General features: G+C 39.5%; 1 protein-coding gene across 1 annotated transcript in view; it reads left to right on the top strand.

The window, feature by feature from the left end:
- LOC113992380 (neural-cadherin-like) overlaps positions 1 to 18,218 on the top strand; it is a 62,063-nt gene that overhangs the window by 35,676 nt on the left and 8,169 nt on the right. Inside the window, exons 16-29 of the mRNA XM_027729596.2 lie at positions 634 to 777; positions 1,920 to 2,203; positions 2,695 to 4,309; positions 5,593 to 5,686; positions 6,831 to 7,015; positions 7,228 to 7,457; positions 10,312 to 10,583; positions 11,396 to 11,610; positions 12,569 to 12,696; positions 13,253 to 13,380; positions 15,107 to 15,230; positions 15,824 to 16,004; positions 16,891 to 17,057; positions 17,783 to 18,047. Coding sequence (XP_027585397.2) covers positions 634 to 777; positions 1,920 to 2,203; positions 2,695 to 4,309; positions 5,593 to 5,686; positions 6,831 to 7,015; positions 7,228 to 7,457; positions 10,312 to 10,583; positions 11,396 to 11,610; positions 12,569 to 12,696; positions 13,253 to 13,380; positions 15,107 to 15,230; positions 15,824 to 16,004; positions 16,891 to 17,057; positions 17,783 to 18,047 — 4,032 coding nt within the window. The remainder of the gene's footprint in view (positions 1 to 633; positions 778 to 1,919; positions 2,204 to 2,694; positions 4,310 to 5,592; positions 5,687 to 6,830; positions 7,016 to 7,227; positions 7,458 to 10,311; positions 10,584 to 11,395; positions 11,611 to 12,568; positions 12,697 to 13,252; positions 13,381 to 15,106; positions 15,231 to 15,823; positions 16,005 to 16,890; positions 17,058 to 17,782; positions 18,048 to 18,218) is intronic.

The raw sequence follows: 18,218 nt of genomic DNA on the forward strand, positions 1-18,218 counted from the left end.
CTTGTGAAAGAGTATCAGTTGGTTTGGTTTCAGGATGTTTTTTTTTTACTGTTAGTGCAACAGTTGTGTCACAGCTGGGAGATAAATTTTATCTGATCATCAAGCAAGTTTTTTGTTCTGAAATTAAAGGAAAACTTGAGCTTCATATTTAGAGTGTAGAGAGAATTTCCTGGCTAGTAAAGATGCACCTGTTATCTGTACAGTGCAGATCTTTGGGCAGTGGAAGTGCTTCTCAAAGCACTGCATATGGTACTGTATTCAGTCAAAAGTAGTTATGAAGTAGAAATGTTCAAGATAGAAAATCCCTTTCTTGATTGATCTCCCTGTTTAAATAACAACTTAAAATTTTGTGGCTTCGGGACAAAAAGTTACGACTAAAAACTGTACAACGACTGTATTAGGCATCAATTATTCATGTATTATCTGTTTAAACAAATTGGATGTGACATTCATTTGATATCCAAGTGCTTTTGAGTAATGTTGGTATATATATGGTCCACAACCCTAAGGGTTTGCTTCTGTATTGTCTGCATATTTGTCTTCATTTAATGTGCAGCGAGACAGGTTAAGGAATCGTAGCTGACAGAAGTGGCACAGCTGAGGGTTTTAATCTCTCGTTCCTCGTGTCTCTAGACACGGCCTATGTGCGTGTTTCCATCAGTGATGTGAATGACAACGAGCCTGTCTTTGCTCAAAGTGTCTATGAAGTAAATGTGGATGAAGACCAGGACGTGGGCTCCACTATTGTCACAGTCAGTGCTAACGATGAAGATGAAGGTAAAGTATTGAGATTCCCCATGGCTGTGTCTAAAATATTCATGAGTTAATTTCAGGACACCGAGACATATTTAGTGGTGTTAGGAAGGGAAATGTCTTTTTGCCTCTAGATTTTAAAACTTACTTTTAAGTGTGAGCTGATCAGGCATGAACATCAGTTCGTAATGGAGCTGTGAGGTGTAATCTCTTATTTCAGGAGACATGCATTAATGTGGGATGATATGGAATAATTTCTGTGCCAGAAAATACAGATTCATTATAGATCATATCATTTTCTTACAAATGGGTGCCAGTATAAACGTCCTGATTAACTAGAATAAATCAGACTTGATTTCAGTGAGATTCATTTGCTTTCTCAATGGGCAGCGTAGTTATTCTTTTGCTTTTTCTTCTGAACAGTCTCTTATCTGAATCTAGACTTCCTAAATGCATGTGATGAATCTTAGCTATATTGTTTTATCCACAAATCAGTCAGAAATTCAGCCATGGGTCATGTAAAAGTAAGTACACAGCCAGTGCTCATAAATGAGAGAGGGAACAGTACAGACTTGCATCTTTTGGCTGTGGTGCATCACTCATTTGACTCCACTGTATGGTGAAGCCCTACTTTTTTTGTTGCACAAGTCCCAAAGGACTGTTCTGTCAGTATGTTTGTGAAGTAGAAGTAAATCCTGACTGCACTGGATTGCTCACCCACTCTGTAGGAGACTGAGGCAAATGTGACAAAAAAGGATTTACCTACTCAAGGAACTATTAGTTTGTTACTTAGGCTGTCTGTAAATCTGCTCTATAGTGTTGGACAGGTGACCTGATATGATGGATATATTGCACTTTATTTCTGTCCTCTTAATACAGTAAAAGCAGAATTATTATGTCATGGCAAAGACGCATTTTATAATTAGAGACATACCAGAGTTGAAAATGCTGATAAGTAATCTGACATAGCTGCATGTTTTACAAGACCACAAAACCATAATACCACAAATCAGCTGTCACAGTTCATGGGGTTTCTGGGACCCATGTCGTGGGTGGGGAAAGGGATCCAGAATCAGCTATTGTGTGATTTGTACTTCATCTCAACGTGCCATGCTTCAGTCTGCTTCCAGAAATGTGTGTTTTCTGACACTGTTGGTAATTGACAGGAACAAATGCTAAATTACGGTATCAGATCACAGCTGGAAACACGGGAGGAGTCCTTGATGTCGATCCAGAAACAGGAGCCATTTTTATTGCCCAACCACTGGACTATGAAGAAACAAAAATGTATGAGATTCACTTGTTGGCCTCTGATGGGAAATGGGAAGATTACGCCGTTATCATCATCAATGTCATGAATAAAAATGATGAGGCTCCGGTTTTCTCTATCAATGAATACTATGGAAGTATAATTGAGGAACTGGATGCGTTACCAGTCTTTGTACTTCAGGTAGTGTATTCAGTTTCAGAGACTATGATATTTCAATGAAAGTGCACAGATTACTGTGGGACAATTATGGGACAATAATCTAACACATATGTATTAATGAAGTTTAGTTTTACTGAGGTTTTTTGTCACTGGAAGAGGAGAAGTGGACTTATAGAGAAAAAAACAGTTACAAAGACAGTAGGAGAAACAAGATGGATCATCTATGATCCTAAAGAGCAAATAATTAGCATTTTAAAGTAGCTATCAGAATAGCATATTTAAATTACCTCTATGCATATGAAAAATATATTATTTTAGTACTAGAATATCTACATTGTTGTTGTAGTGCAAAGCACTGAATTGTCCCTAATTTGCTGTTCCCTGGCACACTCATATTAATACCATGTCATATGCTTTTTCTTGGGCTCCTTTAGACTGTAGCAACATGTAGGATGTGATGCAATCATTGCATATTTCTTGCTTTCTATGTCTTCTTTTCAAAACTTTTGTAGGTCATGGCAAGTGATCCTGACAGTGATGTGGATGAGGGAGATTTGAGATACTCGTTGCACGGGTATGGTGCAGCTGATATTTTCACAATAGATGAGAAAACAGGCAGCATTTACTCACACAAGACGCTGGACAGGGAGGAGAGAGCGCTGTGGAGATTTATTGTGTTGGCTACTGATGAAGGTGGAGGAGGACTCACAGGGTTTGCTGATGTGATTATCAACGTGTGGGATATAAATGACAATGCACCCATGTTCATGTGCATGCCCGATGACTGCAATGGGAATGTGTTTGAGAACTCTCCCGTGGACACTTTAGTCATGGAAATGGGGGCAGTTGATCGCGATGATCCAAACGTAGGTCTTAATGCTGTCCTGACTTACAGCATAACGGAGAATGTGAAAAATGAGTTTGGTACTGACATGTTTAATATCAATCCCAATACCGGTACAATCCACGTTGCAGGGGGAATGCTAGACAGGGAAAGGACTGAAAATTATTTTCTTACTGTGGAAGCAAGAGATGGGGGAGGGTTAACAGGAACTGGCACTGCCACTGTCTGGGTTGCAGACATCAATGATAACGTACCTGCGTTCACAAAAAAGATGTGGCAGGCAACAGTTCCTGAAAACAGAGCCATCGACTCTGAGGTTTTGCAGGTGTGTGCTACAGATGCAGACATTGGGGAAAACGCAGACTTAACATTCAGTATCATTGGGGGAGACCCAGATCAGAAGTTTTACATTGAGAATGACAAAGAATGGCAATGTGGCACTATCCGACTGAAAAAAAAATTGGATTTTGAGAATGCACGTGAAAGAAAGTTTAATCTTACTGTCACGGTGGAAGATATGGATTTTTCCAGTATTGCAGTGTGCCTGATTGAGGTTGAAGACTCCAATGACCACAGCCCAGCTTTCCTTTCTCCATTTATTCAGACAAACCCATTACTTGAAAACGTGCCTGTAGGTACTACAGTAACCACAGTGAGAGCTACAGACAAGGATTCTGATTTGAATGGGAAGATTGTATATTCTATAAAATCAGATTCAGATCCTATGAGACAGTTTGTGGTTGACCAATACGGTCACGTGGTTGTGGCAAATACCTTGGACCGTGAAGTCATTGAGAAATACACTTTAATTGTACACGCTGCAGACCAAGGGACACCTGCCCGCACTGGGAGCGTTACAGTTTTGATTAACTTGCTTGATATTAATGACAATGGGCCAAGGTTTGAGGCACCATACATGCCTGTAGTTTGGGAGAATAGACTGAAGCCTGAAATAGTTTATATGAACCACACATCTAAGCTACTTCACGCGTTTGATCCGGACAGTGAGGAAAATGGGCCACCCTTCACGTTTTCATTGCCACCACATTATCAGAACTCTTTGGATTTTTCTCTTACTGACAACGGAAATAGCACAGCAACTGTAACTGCTTTGAGGTCCTTTGACAGAGAAAAGCAGAAGGTGTTTCATCTGCCAATAGTTATCACAGATAGCGGGATTCCACCTATGAGCTCTACAAACACCCTGACTGTAACAGTTGGTGATGAAAATGACAACTGCCATGAGTCTGGCCATAAGGAAGTCTATGTGTACAGTTACAAAGGTAAGTGCTATCTGGATGTTATAGCAGATTCTGGATGCTCTATCAGGTTCATGAATATAGCAGAGTTTTACACATCATTTTTTCTCTTGAACGGTTTAAGTATTTCAAAACCGTGACTTCAATTCTGTGAACTACTAAATAAAGTGGAATAAATAAACTACGTTAAGCTCAGACCCTAGTTTGTAAAAGATTATCTACCAAAAAACTGTTAGCTGAAGACATGGATACATTGCAGTTGCAGTATTTTTATAAACCAGTAAAATCTGTTTTCCATTCGTGAGCTTTCACCTACACAGAGTTTTTTGTGTGCACACATGATTCAGAAAGTATGTGACAGAAGATGAACAATTTAATAATGTTTTCTAACATTTGTCTTAAATATCTATGACTGTGTTTTTCCTTAAGTTTACCTATAAAACTTCACCTCACACTAATTCTGGTAGTTTATTACACCTTTCCCCAATTAGTCCATTCTAGATAGACTTGGCCATATCTCAGTTACCACTGCAGTAGTAGAATTTCTGATAAATATTAGAGAAGATGAATGTACGGAAGGTACGTTGCAATGAGTAACATTTGCTGGATTCAGTACACCTAAATTAGAAAAAGATGTAACCAGGTCGTACTGTAGAAATGAGAGAATGAAGTTTCTAGGGTGGCTTGGGTCCTGATTTGAACCTTAAAAATTTCCCATGTTGCTGAATCTTGGCTGTTGAATTCAGAGGTCTCCAACTCTGGAGTTGCTCTTTTGTTTTAGTAGAGCTGCTTGGATGTTGCACTCCTTTGGCAGCCCATAGGGGCTTGAAAAAAGGACCAAGTCCTGGCCCAGCTTAGTGGCTTTTTGCCCATTACCTTTTCTCAGTCATGTCCTTCTCTCCCCACTGCACCCCACAAGATCTCTCCCTCTTTTGCTCTATTCCACTTGTGTGCTGTTTAAAATAATAGACAAGCAGTGAAACATTTGGGGATTAACTCCTGGTGTGGTGGTTTTTTTTTTTTTTCTGTCTTAGAATTTCATAGAGAGCTGTATTTATGTATTATTCTGTTGTTGTTTTGTGCTGTTTTCAGCTTTTCTTTCATGTGACATCTGTAGTATATTCACATTTCCAGAACTGGCAGAAATCATATGACAGGCTGTGCGTTGTTTTAAGAATCTTGGATCATAACTATCATCAATCTGAAAATAATAAATAAATAATAAATGCAGTAATGAATGTGGCAGAACATAAAATGCACTGAAAAGCAAAAATTAAATGCAGATTTATTCTAATTTATCTCACCAGGAAAATGGTCAACAACAGTGCTTGGGGAAGTGTTTGCACCAGATCAAGATGACTGGGACAATAAAACATTTCTCTCTGAAGGAAAACTGCTCAAGTGAGGATTGTATTTCTGTCAAAATGAGTAATATTTATGCTTCTGTAATTATTTTACCATGTATTCCTCTGTGTTCAGGATTGCATAAAGCCAGGGTTATTGAGTGTATTAAGGGATGTACCTTCTCAATGCTCTTTTTCTTTTTCCTTTGGGTAGCGAAGTATTAAGAAAAGTAATGCATAAAATATTTTTTCCAAGAGAATGCAGGATCATACCAGGATGTTGATTTTTAGTCAGATGTCACTGTTAATTTATTTTAAAATGTGCGTTCTGTAAGATCCAGTTTAAAAATAGGCAGAGTTTCTAATGCTTGCTCTCAGATGTGAGACTTGATGGAATACAAATCCCAAATTTAAAAGTAGAGAATGGAATAATTTCATCCAGAGTGGAGGGGAATTTGGTGATCTCCTTTGATGTCTAAATTTACAATTGCATGTGAAAACCATAACTCAGATTAGTGGAGTTTTTTCTGTTAATTGAAATGTTGAATTGGACTCTTAATTCCTACTTAGACATTATTTGTTCATATCACAAAGCGAGGTGGGTGATTGCAGGACTGACTGCTGTTTGAAAGGGAAGAAATGGATGTGAAAGTGAATGTGAATTTTTTGTCTGTGCTGTGACTAAAAATTTAAAAGCTTTATGTAGCCCAAAATTCAAGACTGGTTTTCTATCCATCAGCAGCCCCTGGGCCTGTTTCCCTGTTAAGAGGTTACCATTCTATAATATTGGAATATTTCCATACTTGCAGATTACTGGCCCTTTGAGGTGTGAAATGAAGGTGCTGTCAGAGGTTTCAGACAGACCTATTCCAGACAGAGATGTGATAATCTGGAATGATTTGTGTGGTTTGTCACTTTGTTTCTTACCTGAGCTCATGGTGACTATGAAACCCTGGTTCAACTGCTTTTAGTTAAATTTGGGAAAATCTGAGTGGCACAAACATCTTTTTATAAGCTCTGAAAATTGTCATTTCTGAACTAAGGTGTTTCTGGTGCTTTTCTGAGGTTTTTGGCTAATTCTCATCACTTTTGATCCTGTAACCTTCACAGTAACATTTAAGGCCTTCTGAATCATGTTAATGAATAAAGTAAGTGCTCAGTTTTGATTTAATAAGGTTTCCTAATTAAAGGTTTCCGTCTAGTTCTTTCAGATTAAATCAGAGGACCGGGTCTTTGCTGATGGTGGATAATACTCCTCAGGGAATATACAACTTAAAGGTTAGAGTTTCTGATGGAGTTTGTCCTGATGTTATATCTACAGTACAAATCCATGTCAGAGAGCTGGAAAATGAAGCCATACAAAACTCAGCCACTGTGCGTCTGTCAGGTTGGTTTTATTTGCTGGTGAGAGTTTAGATCAGCTCCTCCTCTAACTGAATGATTATGTGGTGTAGGTATTGTTATATCAGTACTTGATTTACTAATCACTGCAGGGCACTTTCTGGTCTGTTTCCATGTTGTTAAATACAAAAAATTGAGAAATTAGCCTGTGATCTCCCAGTATCTCATGTTTATCTGTTTTTTGAATCCCAAACTCAGATGTGACAGCAGAGGAGTTCATAAGGAGAGATGAACACGGCAAAACAAGACATGGAGAGTTCAAGGAGTTACTTGCAAAAATGTTGCCTGCTAAGATGAGTGATGTCATTGTCTTCAGTGTCATGAACAGGGGTGGAAAACAGACAGATGTCAGATTTGCAGTCCGTGGTGGCTCAGCATATTACAGACCTGAGAAACTGCACGCTGAGATGGCAGCGTTTAAAAACGAGGTTTGTGCATCCATGGAATTCACCCAGACTCTGAGTTTGGGGAGTGTGTATCCCAGACCTCAGTGGAAAAATATTCTAGATCTACAGATAAGGTTTTTATTGCTTCACTCAGGAAAAAAGCACTTGTCAAGTAAATGCTTAATTCAAGATTCCTCCCTTCTTTTTAGTCCCACATCTACAATTATTGTATGGTTTTACTGACTTGTGGTTCAGTGCATATAACCACTTTACAGCTGCAGGAAGATGGGTCTCCATTTCCATCATGGCACAGATGCCTGTGTTTTCTCCACTTAGTGTTTACACAATTTCATTGTGTAATCTGTCAAGACTTTTGAATATGAAATAAGAAGAATCCCTAGAAGCCAAAGTGGTACTGTAGTACAGACAATGTCTTGGAAATGACAGCTTTTTGGACATTCCAGGTGCTGAAGAAAATCTCCAAATCATCAGCCTGTGTTTAGACACTCAGAGTAGAGGCTTGATGCCACCCAGACAGAAATTCTATTGCACAAAGAGATGACACTTCATAGAAAAAGCCCTGCTGGGAGGAATATGCAGTTAGAAGAGCAGTTACAACAGATGAGTGAGATTGAGACAACCAATTCTCTGATTGCATTTAGCTGGATGACTTTAAATACAAGGTGACACCCTCCTCCAACTTTTTTTACTGTTATAAGAGGGAATTCCTGATGTGCTCTTTGTGGCTCTGGGACCATATTTGGGTTTTATACATGGTACATCTTACGGAGGATTTTTCCCAAAGAGAAAACAGCACTTGCCATTTGTGTGAATATGGTGAAGTTTGCCTGATTCTGGGAGCAAAACAGGGCTGTCTTAACTTAATATCTGCCTATATCTTGCTGTATCTTAAATAGCTGTGTGATATGAGACTGTTCAGAGTGACCAAGTAGGAAATGCCAGAGACAGGGAGTATTTGGGAAGGGTAACGACTACTTCTTTTGCATATTTATTGAATTACTGCAATGTTAATATAGAAAACAGCATAGATTTCAAATATTCTCTGCCACATGTGTATTTCTCAAAGTGGTAACAAGGGGATTGCTTCACTTATTTTAATGAAAAAAATACATTTGTATTAATTATATATCACCTCTCAATATTTGATGAATAGGTTTAGTGAGCAATCACAAATAGTTTACAGGAAAACAGTCATAGCTGGAGAATTCCTCCAGTAGTTTTTGTACATATTAACTATAAATACAGAAAATAAGTAATTAGCACTGGAATTATTTGTTGAATTGCTACATAAATAGTATGTTTGCATTACCTCCTTAGGATATAGTTTTACAACAGCTACTTTTATTTAGCAGAAAAATAATCCATCCTAATACTTTAAAAGAGTCAAGGTTGTTTATATACAATTTTTCTATAACAGTATTACAGAGATGTCTAAATGTGCATTACAGACCCTTCACTAATGGTTATAAACGTGGACAGCAGACACAGAACTGCATTGACAGGATGCATCATGTCATTATAAAGTAACTTTGTGCCCATGGGGATGTGATCATCAATACATGTTACTATATTTGAGAATATATGGACAGTTGATTGTAAAGGTCAGAGTTCTTACAGTGTGCATTGAGATGACTGCACTAGTGAAAAAATAATAGAAGCACTTCACTTACATATTTATTTTGATCTTTTCAAAACTTATTTTTAATAAATATGCCATGCATTTTATCATTTGAAAAAAAACCCCATATTAAGTATATAAAGACCTGGTGTTGTTAGTTTTACATTTGAATACCTTGGTGGATTGCACTGTGGGAGTAGTGAGATCTCCTTTATTCAGGTTTGGGCACTACAGACACATCACTTCAATGTATTTGAATCACCAAACACAAATCAAATTCTGAAGCTTTCTAATAGGCACCTGTGCAAAATCCCCAAGCAAGTAGAAGGAAGAAATCTGTGCCAGGGAACAAACTTTGTCATAACTTAGTCCAGTGCTGAGGCTGAAGGGCAAAAAGCCAGGAATAATGGCAGCTCTGTTCCTGCCTCAGGCACCCCATGAACAGCTGCTTCCCTTCCCTGTGCTCTGCTGGGGCTTCCTTGGTCTGTTTGGATTAGAAGGTGGGAACTGTGGAGACACTATTTCTGCATTACAGACCTGTGTGTGCACTGAGGCTCTGCTCTTTATTGGGGTACTTGGGATTTCAGATGCAACTCCAATTAGTGATAAAAATGATGAATAGCAAAGATTAATGTAGCATCCAGGGTGCTGAACTGACGGTGTTTTGTTTCAGACAGTTTGACATTAAATCTAAATTTATGGGGCACGAATCATTAGACTGAATCAGAGTTGCTGCAGAGTTGTCTTTTCAGGTCACCGTCTGTGGACATGATTATTGAAAGCAGCTCAGCCCTGCATGTTCCCATGTCTGTGTGCCTGTGTGTGAGAGAATGTAAGAAACAATATCTGGGTGTTAGTCTGAGGATTTTATCCTGGCTTGAGCTGAAATTTGCCTCTTGCTATCAGGGTGCAGAGAGGTGTGACACAGATGACACAGCTCACAAGGTGGAGTATCACTGCTCCCAGAGCTTTGGTCCTTGGAAATAGTGTTAGTAGGCCAGTACAGATTTAACGTGTTTGCAGTCAGTCATGTCAACAATTCAGTTTTTAGGAAATGCTGCTGTAAATTTTTTACAAAATTTTTCCTGTATTTTTGGGTAATTTTGCTTGTCTGTATAGAGTCAGGGATGTTATTAAGAAACAAGAAACTAAAGCATTCCATCAAGTCTCTGATGGCTTAGAGTTTTCAGAAGTTGAGTGAGCAAAAGCCTTCATTAGGACGAGAGTGGTGATGTGTTGAACTGTATTTGCTCTTAGATCCAGTCAGCTCTGCAGCTGAACATCTCCCAGATCGATGTGGACGAATGCAGGAGCGCAAACTGCAGCGGGGGCTGCACAAACCACCTGAGGGTGGGCGACATTCCAACAGTGATGGACACTGGGAGCGTGTCCTTTGTCTCTCTCACAACCACCGTCCACCCGATCTGCGGCTGCTCCGCCCGGGAACGGTTCCACCAGCCCTGCTCCTCCTACCCTCGGAGCCCCTGCCTCAATGGGGGCATCTGTACTGACACCTTGAATGGGTACAGGTGAGCACACTTGTATTGCACATTATCTTTTTCCTCCTGTTTTTAAAGTGACGAGTAGAGCTTACAAAATACACAGGCCTAAAATAGCCATAAATACACTTCTGACTGAAGGAGAAACAAAAAAACCCACACTCACCCTGGGGCCTAAACAGGGTCTTTCCTGATGACCTGTGATGGTGCTGTACTCCCCAAAGCACTGGAAATAGTGTGTGAAAAAGAAGGAAAACTCTGGAGAAAACAAAATGCTGTAATTAACACGTCATATTTTAAGAGCACCTCGTTCAGTGTGAAGGAATGTGTGCCCTGGATATTTTGTTTTCCGAAAGAATAATAATAAGGGTGACTGTCAGTGGATGTAGGAGTGAAATGTAGTTTAAACAGTGGGTAATAGGGAGCTTGGAAAACATTAGACAGGAAACTTGTTTTATTATAGCATCACCTGGCATGCAGAAGTATTCCCTCAGTGAAATGATATTGGTTTATTCCAGCTAGGAATTAACCCCTCTGAGTTTTTAAATTGATGTTTGGTGTTCTGTGTTACTAATTTAGGGAAATAGTTCATTGTTCTCAAACACATGGCCTCAAAAATACTTTTTTTTTTTGAGGGAGATAGTACAGGGAATAAATATGCTATGTACTCTTAGAGTATTTTAATAGTTGCCAAGCACCCCTGAGATTCTGCTAAAAATCTTTGTTTCACTAATATTTTTTTTACTGTTACTTAAGTGCTGCTTTTGTTGCATGTAAAATTAAAAAAAAAAAAGTTGAACATGGGGGAATTTTTACTATTTCTTTTGTTTATGATCTTTCAGATGTCTTTGTCCTGCTTCCTTTCATGGACCAGAGTGCCAGCAGACTAAGCACAGTTTCCATGGAAATGGATATGCATGGTTTCATCCCATCAGGCCTTGTTTTGAAAGCTCACTCTCTCTGGAGTTTATTACTGTGGTTCCAGATGGACTTTTACTATATAGTGGTCCTTTATCAAATCCAGAACCTGGGAGTACAGGAAACTTCATTGCAATAGGTACTTCTGCAAAAGTGTGTGGAAAAATTAAATGTCTTTGAGAACAGGTTGCCTGTGAGCAGTGTAATAGTTAGTCTGTGAATTCTGTCTTTTCCTTTAATGAGATAACTTATTTTCTGGTGTGAAAATACTTTGAAACATTTCCTAATAGGTCTTTTCTCCTTTGATGTCTATTTTTGTAGCCTGCACCTATGGCTTTAGGTCCGTTGCAGAGTTGTAGAAATGAAGGGGAAAGCAAAACAGATTGATACATATGTAAAAAAAATAATCCACCTAGAAAAACTGTAGTGCTATAAAGGAATTTAGGTACTTTGAAGACAGGTATTACCTGATTAATGTAGTCTTAGTCGCATGTCATTCTTATCTAGTTTGGTGAGAAAAATAAATCCACTTAACCTGTCATTTTGGGGCAATTTTACACTTTTTTTTACATGCAATGATTTAATGCATGAATCCAGCCCCACATGCCACACAAGTAGAACTCAGTGCTTTATGTTGACATATATTTAAAAGGTTACTACTGCTTATTTTTTGTGGATTAATATAAAAGATGTACAGCATAGTTGGCATTTTTTATTTTCCCAATTAGTGGAAAGGTAATATTGTTAATAATTTACCTTTTTTGCCTTGCTTTGCAGTTCCTTGTCAGTTTGAGTTGAAGGTGGGAGTTAAACCTGCATGTATTGTTTAAACATCATAAAATTGCAGATTGCTTATCAGGAATTAGTTTCAGTGTTTTGACAGAAGTGGCATAATCTAAAGTATAAAAGTAAATAATATACTGAATGAGTATTTCTGCATAGTGGAAGTCCTAGAATATAATTCTAGTTATTTCTGTAATGAACCCACTCTATGTGACCAGTAATAACCATTAAATAAGTCACTAACTGCTGACATATCCAAAATGGAAGGATTTTTGTTTAAAGCTGAGTTTAATTTCTTGCCCATGTTGTGTTAGAACTCTCCAGTGGTATTCCTGTGCTGAAGATGAGCCATGGCTCAGGTTTTGTGGTGCTGCAGTTTCCAAGCCATCTGAATGTAGCAGACAAGAAGTGGCATCGACTAGAAGTTAAAACCAATGGTCAGGTCAGTTTGTTTGGGTTTTTTATTCCACATCAGGGTATTAATATTTCCAATAGCATTCCCCTGTGTGGAAACAGGAGGGTAGAAAGAACAGACTGGGTAATTATATATATATTGTTGTACCTGTCCTTGTAGATTTGATGAATAATAGAAATTTTGGGAAGACCACATTGTCAGTTCCAAATCTGCCTATGTTGTAGTTTATATTCTATGATCAGAAGAGTCTTTCTGCCTTTTTTAAGCTCTGCAGCAGCACATATGGAATGTGCACAAAAACTCAGTTGTAATTTGCCCATGCAATGTGCACATTTGGACACTGGAGTCTATGCACAGAAAGCAACAATTATTTAATTTGCAAATGCAGTTACGTGTCTTGTGTAAGTGGTCAAACTGCTCAAAAGCATAAATAAAATGCAGGGTTAAGTTCCTTCTTTTGCTGAATGGTTCCATTTTGGCTTTACTGGTTATTGCAAGATGGAAAACAGAACGGGGGTTAAAAACCAGCTGTTTATTGAATTTTGTGGAAATGGTTAATTCAGTAGCTCTTGTTTTGGCACAGGATGTTCGATTCACTCTGGATCAGTGCAGTGCAGCTGTTGTCTCGGAGATAGAAGGAGTTGGCAAATGGTTGTCCACTGAGGATCGTACAAACTGTGAAGTGTTTGGGTCTGTCCCACGAAGAGCAAGGTACGTTTCCAGAGACTCCCTGAAAGGCAGTTGGTTCTAAGGCCTGTGAATATTCTGCCTATCAGATTGAAGCCCAAATTGTTGATCATTAGGAACCTAAAAGCATTTCTTTTTCTCTAGGACCCTCTAGGCTGAGCCTGGATCCTAAATTTTAAGAAACCAGTCTTCCCCTGAGTAGTGTTGCAGTACTAAGTGACAGCCCCAGAACACTGTGGGATTGATGCTGGAGCTCTTGTGTACCATGTACCATCCTTTGCCCACAGAATTTCTTGCTGTTTATCAAGTCACTGTGAGCCTTCTCTTGGAAACCTCCTGAATTTAGGCCACTTGGCTTTGTAATGGCAATAACTATATCCTCAACCAATCTGACTGTCTGGTTGGGATAAGTCTGAGGGCTCCTGCTGACGGCCTTGAGTGAACATCTTGAGGCAGACTAACACATCGGGGTCTCCAGCTGATCCTCTGTATAGCAGAGCCAGAGGAAGTGCACATGTATCCAGGCTGTTCCCAGCCTGGTGCACTTGTGCAAACTGCTGATTCAGGGCTGCTGCTGATGTGTCTGTGGTCTTGTACTGAAACAAAACCCACCTGGGTTTGATTTCCAGGGAAGTGGTTCAGCCAAGGAGCAGTAGTGACTGGGGTGGTTTAAATTGCTTGTACTGTTGGGTCAGCACTTAGCCTCAGTTAGAACCAAAAAAGTTGGAAAATTTGATTCAAAAAGCAGTTATTACATTCAAAGTATAATTCAGTCACAGAACTGTAGAGTGGTTTGGGTGCAGGGTGGACATGGACCAGCTGGGAATAGTCCAGAGAAGAGCAGTGACTCTAAACAGCTTGTCTTGAGAGAAAGACCTATCAAGAATGAAGGAATTGAGGTCAGTTAAATGAAATAAGGGAAAACTGAGGAGAGATATGATAAGTCTCAGTGTATATAAAAGGATGGTACAAAGAGGATTTAGACAAGCTCTTCAGTAGAGGGCCTTAAAGTTACAGTGAGGAATATTCAGGTTACATTTTAGGGAAACCTTTGTACAAACAAAGATACTTGAGCTGTGGAATAGATAGTCCAGCAAGTGCTCTGATTAGCAGTGGGATTAAGCCTTGTCAGCAGCTGTATGGAGCCCTCCTGATCATGAAAGGAGCACACAAAAAAAGGGAAAAATATAAGAAAAAAATGAAGAAAAAAAATTGAAGTGATAACTCAGGGAAAAAGAAACTGTGAGGACTAAAATATGTGGAATTCTTTGGCTTAGAGAGCTGACTGGGAGACACTGCAGAGCCTGGACATGTGTGTCATACCTTTTAGACCACATGGACCCACCAACTTTTGAGTTTCTGACCTTTATCACACACAGAACAGTCTTTTTGGTAGTATTCCTACAGCATAGGATGGCTGTGCACACACAGAGCACTTCAAGGAGAATATGGTGTCTGGAATATCACCGCTGTTTCTGATGTGAACACAAACATACCTGAATTGTAATAGTTTCCCACAGTAAGCAGATTTCACTGTCACGTTTAAAAAAATACCCTTTATTTGAAGGGCCAGCTCCCACTCACTATTTCAGAGAAAGAGGAAGATAAAGTAGTTGCATTCTGCTGTGATTTTATAAAACCTGTATTATTGGAAGTGCAGTGTAGGTATTTATTTATCTGCATTATTATGTAACGCTTCTGTTTGAAGGTAGATGCACATCTGTTTTTATTATTTATATGATTTTTAAAGGTATTTGAATGTGAACCATGTTCTGCAGCTGGGTGGTGTAAAAGAATCGTTGCCGTATTCCTACCCACAACTGCTACACAAACATTTCTCTGGTTGCTTGCGCAATTTCATGTTGGATACTCAGGTGAGAGCAGTGTAACATTTGCTTTAGCAAAGGAGCAAACCTCTTTATTAAATTTTTGGGAGATTTGTATTATTCCTGAAACTTCTGCTTCCATGAATCCGTTCAGTGCCCATGTGTGTCGCTGTAAAATACAAGAAAATTCTGGATTTTTCTGTCATAAACAGAATAAATTATAGAATAGAATAGAATAAATAGGACAAACTATCTTTAAAATTTATTTCTCAATTAGGAGCAGATGTATTAATGAGTCAGGAACTGTGTGTTTGTTTATCCCCTGCTTCATGCAGCTGTTTTCCAAGCTTCTTTGCACTTTCAGGGAACTTCTGAATGGCAGTTGTATAACGGTGTATTTATGCCAGCTGTCTGCTTTGTTTGGAAGTATTAAGGGCTTTTGCTTTCATAGTCAGTTCAGTTTATTCAAAGGCAAAAGATGCTCTTGATAAAATAAGTCAAAGTCTGAATGTCAAAAAGCAAACGTAGCAACTTCAGCAGTGCAGATGAGGATCAGGCGGCGAAATGGTGCAGCTATTTCTGTTCAAAATGAAGTGTGTTTCTTTGTTGATATTGTGGTGTCACACAGTTTTCTCTTGAAGGTATATGACCTTCAGTCTCCTGCAGAGTCCCTGAATAGCTTCCCTGGCTGCACGCTTACGGATGAGAGCTGTGAGACCATGGGATCCTCTTCCTGTGGCATTCACGGGAGGTGCCTCGGTGACTGGGGCTCGTTCGCGTGTCACTGTCTGCCGGGTTACCACGGGTATCGCTGTGACAAAGGTGAGGCCTGTTTTTCTTTTCCATTATTGATAGGCTGCTAAATTTTACAGTACAGAAAACTTCAAATATCTGAAGGTAATGATTGCTAAGGCGGTTCCTTATGTTTACACTGTGTAAAGCCATGTTTCAGTGTAGTAGTTGCCTGTGATTGTTACAAATTTCTTTTGTAATTCCCTTTGAGAAATTACTTTCTCTCTGTTGGGTTATTTCTTTAATCCCAAGGGTGTTTGTGCAATAACTGTATAATGGAGACAGCATGACAAAAAAATTGTGAAAAAAAATTATTTGATTTTTATCACAATTTTTTGATTTGCATCTGTTTTCACTTTCAGAACTATGTAATAACCTAAAAACATGAGTGTGCCAGTACCACTTTCTGTGCAGAATTAGAACTGCACAACTGGAAGTAGAAATCATTGCTCTCTTGATGTCAGGAAGGGACTCTGTTGGCTTAAGGATCTGTGCTTTGGGAATAGTAGGACCCTTTAGCTCTCATGGAGCCACAGTTTGCAGCAGAAAGACAACTATAAAATAGCAGGTTGTGAAATTTGATTGCGGTACTTAATACTTGGTCTGCAGTCTCTTGATTTGGTCAGAGCTGCTGCTTTCCTGCTGTCATCCCACGTGAGCACTGTAAGGAGGAGCATTAGCAGGATCAAGTCAGGCGGGAGAACAGCTCTTCACAGAGAAAGATGAAGTGGGAGGGTGACTGGAGAAGCTGTGGAAATAAAAGAAGGGGCATGTCCTGAAAGACAAGCTGTCTCATGGATCCAGGCTGTGCATTGCAATTGTTTCCTTTTACTTTCAACACTTATTATGGCCATAAGGGAAACAATAATATTTTCCTCTGCTTGCAAAAGGGTTTAAGGGTTTTTATCCCTTTTAGCTGCCCAGGAATACACCTTTGAGCCAGGGGCTCACATCTGGTACCAGCTCCCGGTGAGCGTCTCTGCCCGCAGGACGCTGTTCCAGGCCATGCTCCGGACTCGGCAGCCCGACAGTGTCATCACCAGCATGTTGTCTCGGAGGAAGGACGAGCACATCACCCTGCAGGTGAGCCAGGCATCTGAGACAGCAATAGCAGGGAGTCACATCAATGCCAGTCACAGTTAGCTCAGACAAACATTAGCTTAGGAGTTGGACATAGAACAAGAAACCTTACGCTGAGCACAAACGCTTTGGAATTTGTTTTATGGATACACACAGATCTGATCCTTTGCTTGAGATACTGACTACACAGCTGTGGTATCCCATTGGATTTTAAAGGAATTTATTGCCAGATGCATTGAAATACAGTTTCTATACACACCAGGATGAATAGGGTGTTGTCCCCTGGTGTCCCACTGAACCATGTGACTGATTCAGTGTGATTCAGACTCTACCAAGCCAAGTGCCTGTAGCAGTTCTAATGCTGGCAGGCTCTCAAAATGACAACCTTTTCATTTTACACACACCACTGAACGAGTCACCTCTTCAGCTAAGTTAGTTCGAGCTGTCAGTGTAGCTGTGACACAGCCATTTGAAGAACCCCATAAATTTGTGCAATACAGATGCAGGGTACAGTTATTCTGAGTGACTTAGATACTACTGTGAGTTCACTGCTACCAGTATTTAGGTTGTCTAGTTCAGTAGCACCTGAAGTATTTTTATATTACACCTGTATGTGCAGTGTAAACATACCCTAAATTTAAACAAATGCTTTAAGATTGAAGTTACAGGTCAATACCAAATGTCAAGGAATGACTTTCCTTTCTTGCTGTTTGTTAATTATCCACAAGCTTGTCCAGGGACTCTTAGTGGTCTCTTACAACCTGGGTGATGGAGACTATTCTGTAAGCCTTCCCTCCTACCACATTGATAATGGTGAATGGCATCATATCACACTGGAGAGAAATGAAAATGAATTTACTCTTCGCCTTTATGAAGGAGGTGGGAAGAGAGAGATTATGAAAGCAGAAGGATTATACAAAGAGATTGTGATTGACCCCAGCAGCTTGGTCCTTGGAAACACCTATCCATTTAATCAAAACAGGAGTTTTCAAGGTAGGAATTCTCGATCTCACTGTTCAGAATATGGACCTGTAAAAATGAATGTTACGTGGGCATTTTGCAGGAAGCTTTCTTGCTTATGGAGATCCCAAAGTACACAGATTTCATGCATGACACTTTGCAAAAGGGACAAATAAGCTGTTCTGACTAGGAAAAGGTACAGCA

Source organism: Pipra filicauda, unplaced genomic scaffold, assembly GCF_003945595.2.
Source record: "Pipra filicauda isolate LSUMZ 115617 unplaced genomic scaffold, ASM394559v2 scaffold501_size416358_pilon, whole genome shotgun sequence".
In the NCBI taxonomy this organism is placed as follows: Eukaryota; Metazoa; Chordata; class Aves; order Passeriformes; family Pipridae; genus Pipra; species Pipra filicauda.